The following is an 8,650-nucleotide window of genomic DNA, read 5'->3' on the forward strand; positions in this document are numbered from 1 at the left end:
CTAATTCCTTATGGTTTAAATACAAATTCAAATACGATTAAAATTGATTTTGAACGCGGTTTTTTTTAAAACTTTGTCAAAATGGGGCAAATAATATACCGTTGGATAGCTATCGAAAATGCAGAACGTAGTCATGTTAGACGTTTTCTCTACTTGGCAACTATTTAAGAGTAGTCTTGAATACGGCATGACGGATCGTGCTGTTTTCTCGTCTGAAAAACAGAGTACTCGTACTGATATATGTGTGTGTTTGTACTGAGCTATTTTTTGTAGAGTATTTTTGAATTGTTCTGAAAAAAGAGTACTTGTACTCATGTTTGTATGGGTTTGTACTACGCGTGTTTTCACTAACTAGACTTTGCTCTGTTTTTTGGTAATATTTTTTGCTCGTAAGTTTTCAACAGTTTACTGTATCGTCGCCCCTGTACTTGCATGGTTTGTATCATCGAACTGAATGACATTTTATTTAAGAATAAAATGTTTTTTTGAACTAAACATTTTTTTACAATGATGTTCTGGACTTCTCTTATTTTACGACCTGTACTTTTACCATTTGAATTACCTTGTGTGGATGAGCACTTGAACTTATAGAATTTAAAGTTTTTTGTTTTAATTCTTATTTGTTTTCTTGTCCGAAATTATGGTATCATCATCACTGAACCTGCATGGTTTCTGTAACTGAACTAAAATAAACTTTTACCCAAATAAATGTGAACACTGGGACATTTGTACAAGAACTGAATCTAATGCCAATATTGAATTTGCTGGTTCCATACGCAAGCTAGCTACCAACATCAACTTTACTGATCCTAAAATCAATCACCACCACAAGAACACAATAAAGTTATCCAAATGGTTGCTCGAGGAAGAGCTAGCTGCTAAATCCGACCACATTTACCGCTTGGAGTAGCCAACCACCTGTTTATAGAGGGATTTAGCGACGTCAGCGGCCGCCATCTCGCGCCTGAGAATCAAAACAAATATTCAGGCGAATAAATAAGTGCACAAGAGATATTTCTTTAGCAAGACATTTTCACGGAACAGGCAAACCAAACTTTTTCAATGAACTTTTTTAGGTTTATGTGTTCAAACTTGCAAACTTTCCAAACTAGTACTTAGCTCGCTTGTCGTTTTTCACTTCACTATGGGATCAGAAGTGCACAACATATACAAACATTAACTCAAGGATCATTTGGGGCAAACAACAGAACACAAAACTGAACATCAAGGAGATAAATAGCAACAGTTTTTGAACTGGATTAAAATTCGAATTGAACTAGATTAAATTTAGAAACTGAACCAAGTGTGTCACGAGTTAGTCAATGTGGAAGATAATTCCATTTGCTATCTATCTATCTCTCTCACATCACCCTGCTGCAGCAACAAACAGCAGCAGCACACAAATGCGCACGCACAACAAGTAGCTATCAAGCAGCAGGGGATTAAGGCAACATGATACATCAGCCAACAGCAGGCAGTACTGCCATTTTATGAACTCTCCTTTTCTTTGATCTTTTTATTCCTAAAACTTCCACTGGTGAACCCGTGAACTTATCTGCTTTTATAATTTTAACTTTTTCAGAATAGTCATACCATGTGTATACAGCAAGAGTGCCCTCATATCTCAATTTTTATGTATCATACAATAGCATTAACCATAATTGAGAAAAAGAGGATTTTGCATACACGCCGATGGTGCTAATGCCAAATATAATCTAGCCATGCTCAACATCCAGTAAGGATGAAAAATGCAATTCATGATGTTAATAGATCATACGGCCTCCGAATTCCATACTTAATTATTTCACAACATGTCAACGCTCCCACTATTCAACTTGTACTGGCGTCAACGCTCCACTTGGACAGCTGCCAGCACCCCTGGTGGATGAGCTCGCGCTCCAGGGCAGCAAGGCGACCAACGGGAACTGTTCACGGTCGTTCTTTTTCTCAGCAACGAACCACAACGAGGTGGGGGTGAGGAGGGGAAGCAGGGTATGGAGCAGCTCCCGCCAGAAACGGGTGCTCTCGCTCGTGACCGCCGTCAAAGGGACGCCGACGATGGGCTCCGACAACGGATGTGCAGCAGAGAGAATTTCATGGGGAATTCAACTAAATTCAAATTTTTGCATACGAAAAAGAATGTAAGAACATTTGAGACAGTAGTGTATTTACTTGTCGATGTCATTGCCAGTACCTAACTTGCTCATCTCCAGCTCTTCGATGTTGCTACTGCCGTTGTTGTTGCCCCCATTTTCTGAACCTATCTCGGCGCCATATCTGAACCTCCATTTTTTGTTTTATTGAACTGAACCAAAAATAAAAATAGAGCTTAATTTAAGTTAACTAAAATTTAGAAATTGAACTTAACTAAGATAACAAACTGAACTCTCTTTAGTTACTACTAGCTATGTGATCAAAATTTTCCTACTCGGAATATCAAAAAGTTCTTCACTCATTTACCAACTAGAGTAAGATGGCATGGACAATCTTAATAAGCATAACAAGATAGCATGGACAATGAGACCAGACTTGCAACAAGAAATTATTCATTTATTAACTCATCAAGTTTCTAGAAACTATTAGTAGGATACAAACAGTACTATCTTGTGATATATGATGGCAAAGAAAATTAGTACTAAGACAGAAAGAAGCATGCTGAAGCTCAGTTAGATACGGAGGAGTAGTATCTTAGAAGCATGAAAATGAAGCACTTTTCGGTTACTCAAATAACATGGGGAATACATCAGATAGCCGAAGTAAAAATAAGAGTTGACTTAACTAAACTAAAAATAAGAATTGAACTGAACTAAAACTGGATATTGAACTGAACAAAATTAGAAATTGAACTGAAGCAATAAACTCAACCGAGACTACTATGAACTTATATATTTCATTTGCACAGTGAATTACAAATCGCATTTGAACCATTGAGCTTTTGCACAGTGAAGTTATATTTTCTTATAGCAAGCTACACTAGAATTGAAAATGTTTTGGATCCAGACACAAAACGAGGAATATTCAACTTGTTTTTTATACCATTTTGATCACTTGAACTAATAGTGATAGAAAGTAAGAAATATGTACAAGATGAATCTTTCTAGCTGCTTATTGGGGACAATTATTAAGGTAAATGTGTTTATCACATGTAAGTGTACAATATTTTTTTTGCAATTCAGAATGTACAAACTATTTGAATAGTTGCTGAAAATAAATGACATAATAATAATGTATGGTGCGAATTTTGTCATGAATCGTGCGCCCAGGAGCGGCCGAACTGCATGATGGCGCTGCTGCACCAACGAAGAGTAGGAGAGGTGGAAGATGGAGGCTGGCCTGCAGATTTCGCCGGCGGACGCCTGCTGGAGCACCTCCTGCTCCCTTGCCGATGATGGAAGGAGGCATGGACGTCTCTGCGATGGGGGAAGGAGGGACAGGGGAGGAGGAGGAAACCCGGTGGAGCACGGATGAGCGTACGTCGCCGAGGAGGAAATCCTGACCAAGAGATCACTTTTTTCACAAAACTAAACTCTTGAACTTGCTACACGGCAGTCTTTGAACCTCCTACAGGAACAGAATATATATCATTACAACATATATATTTTGCGAACTTGGAGCTTGTACTCAATAAGAATCTCTTGTTTCTTGGGCACATATCAACAGAAAACACTCAATAGAATTGCTTGTTGTACTATATTTTATAGAACAAATTATACTGAACTTAACTAAAATTAGAAATTGTGCTGAGCTAAAATAAGAAACTTAAACTGAGTGTCTCACTAAAATAAGAACCTGACAGACTTCACTAAACCGCAGTCTGTGTGAACTCTTCCAGAATTTCAGAGATAACAGCTCTTTTCACGCACAATTAGTTCTTACCTTTTTGTAATGATAGTACTGATTTGTTTGTAATGATGGTACTGATCTTCTGAAACATATGTCGTGGACCCTTGACTTTAGACAAGTGACCTGCCATCGCAAACTTAGGATATTGGACTTATCTCCAAGATTAGACTGTAAATCAAGTGGTCTTCTACTGATTGCTGAAGCGTTTGTACATGTAAACATTTTTGCTGAATTGCTACATTTTTTCTGCTCCGCACTTACTACCTCTCAAGGGTGAACTGATATCAAAATTCTATTTTTGCCAAACTGCTAAAAAAATCTGTGTAGTTTACGTCCATGGCGGCAGTGTGCAGTAGTCGAGCATGTAGTGCGTATGCTGGCTGCCAATGCTGGTTGTAGTGCCGTTATTTGCCGAAAGCATGCTGGCCACATCGCCGGCAAGCTTCCATAGAATTGAGACTTGCAGAATTCAAACTAATAAAAAGATGTAGAATCCATCAGTGATCATGCATCACGTTGGACTGTTGTATGTACTCGACTTGGATGGATGTGCAGCGCTTGGTGAAGATGGTGGCCGTTATTCTACTTGGACTGATGTCCAGCATGTTCATTCCCATGTTGGTGGTGCTGGCCACCGAAGCCGGGATACCGTGCCCATGCACATCGAGCTACTTTGCAGTCTCTGCAGTTCACAGACATGAAAAAGGGGGGGGGGGGGGGGGGCACTTTTTATTTTTTATCCACTTTTTATCTTTGAATCGTAGCAAGAATTCCATGGTATAATACTGCAGTTCCATCGAATTGGAGTACTAATTAGGAAATGTCACTAATCTACAACTAGAGAAGTCCCCCAAAACCCCAGCTTCGCTGCTAATCCTAGAAACCGTAGCAATAATCCCGTGCTACTTGAGAAATCGTGACTGGTCTGCAGCTAGAAAACCCCAGCAGCAGCAAGCACCCCGGAGCCGCCACAAATCGGCCAACGAAATCGGAAGGCAGCGGCCGGCGCGCGGATGTACGGTGGTTAAATCGACCCTAAGAGGCCGGCCCGGGCAGATCTAGAGCAGACGGAGACGGAACGTCGGAGGGGGCAGAGAGAGAGAGGCGCGGCTTACTCTTGATTTTGCAGACGCTACCGTCGTGGGCGGCGCAGATGAGCCTGGCCTCAAGCGGCCACCGGTCACGCTCTGCACAAGAACAAGAAAACTGATCGAACGGTGAGATGTACGGCCGGCGTAGATAGAGCAATGAATTCGGTCATGGGTCACCTTTGCCGAGGAGGACAGCATGCGGTGGTGGCGTCGAACGACCTGCAGTGATGGCGTCGAACGACCATGGCGGTAGTGGGGGAGGAGGGCCTCGCCGGTGAGCAGGCCGGTGGCGTGGTGTCGCAGGGGCGGGCGTCCCTTAGGAGGTGTGGGGCGGTGCGTGGCCGGGAGGTGGGGACGGCGCCGAGAAGGTGGGGGGGTGGGGCGGCGCCGGGAAGAAGGTGGGGGCGAGGCGGCGCCGGGATCCAGCCGGGGAGAAGGTGGGAGCGGGGTGTCGCCGGGATCGAGACGGGGAAGAAGGTGGACTTGGGGATGCGGGAGTGGGTGGGCTGGGTTTTCTTTTTTTTCCCTTCGGGCACCACCGGTTCTGATACTACAGATCGGCCCCTATATATGAGGGTAACAAAATAATATTATGTTACGAGTAACAGAATAGCTCAGTCCTATATATATATATATCTGTGTGTGTATGGCTTCTGCACAGCATCTCCATTATCATTATCAGTACATCCTACGCAGGTGAGTTAGGATGCACTTGATCCCAGAAAGGTATCTATCCTTCAAACTAGAGGAGTGCTTCAAACTAACAACAATACATAATATCCAACAAAAGAGGGGCGTGCTACAGCAGCAGGATACATGGCTCAGTCTAGATATCAGTACGAATCAAGTTGTGCATATTTGTTGTTGGCATGAACCACATAGCCGCATGTCGAGTTTGCAAAAGTCATCCATCGCATGGAAGCTTGATGCCTTTCACACACAGAAGATTACCTGGCAACAAGCTATGTCGATGAATCTCTGGATATGGTGATTCATGAAACCCATGGTATGTTGTGTAAATACAGTTCCCCCTAGCGAATGGAAGTTGCGTAGCACGGTAATCATCGCTGCTGATATGATCGATGATTGGTTGGATGATCGGATAATTAAGCCCGAGGAATATGGAGTGGTTGCCGAGGCTGTAAACCCGTCTCCAGTTGAATACGCCTGACCCAACGGAGCTGGGATTTTTCTCGAACACGAAGCAGCTATATCCATCAATGTCACGAATGCACCAGGCATTGTATTGCATGTGGTTTGATGTAATTGTTTGGTCAATTTGGTACGTGCGAATGAGCATCAAAAATCACTGTCAGCTGAACGAGCGATAAACCACCACCCATCGGCTGGTATGATTCCAGGTCCTGGAACCATGAAGGCCATCGCATTTGCGCCTGCTGCAACAATTCAAATTGGAGACCAAAAGGACAAAAATGAACGATCATGTTCAGGAGTATGTGTGGAATTAAGATTATTCTAACAATGACACATATCATAGACAGAGAATTGCAATGTCGTGGTCGGTGGTCATAATCATACCCCAAGTTAAAAAACTAAGCCAATGGATTTCATATTCTAGCAATATGTCATGGTCCAAACATCATGTAACAATGAGCGGAAAACATCTATGACAGGGCCTACTCATATTCTACCATACTGTTCTCATATCAACTCTAAGCAATAATATGTGTTGTTATAAAAATATTGGAAATGAGAGTAACATATGGCAATCATGAGGTTATGCTCATAATATCTATTCTAACAATCAATAGATGCCAATTGTTCTCATATCAACTCTAACAATAACATGTGTGGTCATAAAAATCTAGGAAATGAGAGGAACATATAGCAATGATGTGGTTATAGACATACTATCTATTCTAAATTTGTAACAATGAACATGCAGTCGTATTCATAAGGTAAAGATGAGATGAGATGGAACAATTACACGATGATAGATTCCACTAGTATAGGAAGCCAATCTGTGCGTCGACCGCGTAAACGATGCCATCATGCACTATAGCATCAGACAGAAATGTTGCCTCAACAGGATTGACGATGAGCCATAACCATGTATGGCGACCGGATTCCAGATAGACTAATCCCATGTTGAACAAGGCAATAATCTTGTAATCCATGTAGTCTTATGATGGTGTGGGCACTTTGCAGATTACAACTTTCAGCAAACAGAGGTCGAGCCAAAAGCTCGACGCGTCTCGTGCGTAGTAGGCATGAGTGTCCGGCAGGCCGCGAGGCTCGATGGCGACAGTATCCAACAATGGAAGGGTGATCTCTCGCTGGGTGTAGATATCCACGAGACGCCACGGACTACCAGATTGGTGCATGAGGATGATCCAGTTGGCCTTCATGCCTGCCCAGTAGTGGTCGTGCATGAAAGACAGGTGGACGGGTAGTGGTAGCATGTTGAGGGGCACCACGACAACCTTCATATGATCGTCAAGTCAGTGTCTAGTCCACCTGCGAGGATCGGGCATCAGCAAGCAGGGTGTCTTGAAAAGAGTCGGCCGGTTGCAGACGAGTAGACGGTACAAAGACACTGCTAGACGGATGGTGCTGAGCAGGTCCACACGATTACAGATCTGCTCCAAGAGAACATCGGGGAGGGAATTCCAATCACGGCTCTGCGTGTCAGTCGGTTCTGCCATAGGTTTTTTAGGGCGCTGAGTGATTGGGGTTTTCGATGCCTGTGAGCCAGCGGGGAAGTGGATTCGGGCAGGCGAGCAAAGAAGCTGGCGTGTGTGGCCGAGCAGTGAGCGGGGGGATATGGTACGTGCGAGCTACCAAGGAAGATGGCGCAGGCGGGCGAGAAGTGAGCGGGTGGAAATGGTGTGCGGCCGACGATGGGGAAGAAAGGAGGAAGAAGAAGAGAGGAGGAAGAACAGTGAAAGACGGGGAAGAAAGCACATTAAATCTCAATTCTACTAGTACTACTACGAGGATATACCATCCTTCAGAGTGTCAATAGTTATGCCAATGACATATGGGTCTACTTCAAGAGGGCCCATATGTCAGTTAATGGAGGAGAGAGCTGCGTGGGCGTATTTGCGGAAGCGTGCTCCACTGGCAAACATGATGGTAGTACTCCTGGGTAAGGCTGATTTAGTAACACCAACACGCTGGTTCAGCTTATTAATTAAGTGTCCCATCTGCTATAGCGTGTATTGTCACTTCACTGTGAAGACTAGTTGAATAGTTCTCTCTGACCGAGATGGGGAATAATGGATTGCGAAGACTTCCTATCTACAGTATCCCTATGCCTGTACGCTCATCCTGTCCAACAAGATGAAACATTGGCCAAGGCACCCGACGCCAATAATGTAGGAGTACTAGTACTAACTCCTTTTCGGTTTATAGGGATCAATTCAAAAATCTCATCAACCAAGATAGATGATGAGGGGTGGAATATTTTTTGTAGTTTGCAAAAACACTCAATTAATGTACTCGTTTTTCTCAAAAAATTATGTTTACCAATGCATTAATTTTGTGTCAAACTTTGACCATCTACTCCCTCCATGCAGGTGAATAAGTCATCTTTGGTTGTGCACCGTGACCAAGGAGGGAAAAACAAGAGAAATTAATGTTTATTTGCTACTCCCTCCGTTCCTAAATATAGTCTTTTTAGACATTCAAATGGAATACAACATACAGATGTATGTAGACATATTTTAGAGTGTAGATTCACTCATTTTGCTCCG

General features: G+C 43.0%; 1 protein-coding gene across 1 annotated transcript; it reads right to left on the reverse strand.

The window, feature by feature from the left end:
• Positions 1-679: 679 nt before the first annotated feature.
• Positions 680-5,939, reverse strand: LOC125536849 (proline-rich receptor-like protein kinase PERK10). The gene is made up of 6 exons (XM_048700131.1): positions 5,886-5,939; positions 5,112-5,498; positions 4,959-5,030; positions 3,877-3,966; positions 2,173-3,561; positions 680-964 (listed from the first exon to the last, which is right to left on the reverse strand). Exons 1-5 carry the CDS (start codon positions 5,937-5,939, stop codon positions 3,514-3,516), a joined length of 651 nt encoding a protein of 216 aa, XP_048556088.1. The 3' UTR covers positions 680-964; positions 2,173-3,513.
• Positions 5,940-8,650: the final 2,711 nt, after the last annotated feature.

Source organism: Triticum urartu, chromosome 2 (assembly GCF_003073215.2).
Source record: "Triticum urartu cultivar G1812 chromosome 2, Tu2.1, whole genome shotgun sequence".
Taxonomy (NCBI): domain Eukaryota; kingdom Viridiplantae; phylum Streptophyta; class Magnoliopsida; order Poales; family Poaceae; genus Triticum; species Triticum urartu.

Coding starts and splice junctions, on each gene's coding strand:
- LOC125536849 (XM_048700131.1), bottom strand. CDS start 5,939: ATGGGTTTCATGAATCACCATATCCAGAGATTCATCGACATAGCTTGT. Junction 5,499..5,885: donor TCGACATAGCTTGTTGCCAG/GTAATCTTCTGT, acceptor CCTCATATATAG/GGGCCGATCTGTAGTATCAG. Junction 5,031..5,111: donor TGCTGTCCTCCTCGGCAAAG/GTGACCCATGAC, acceptor GTTCTTGTGCAG/AGCGTGACCGGTGGCCGCTT.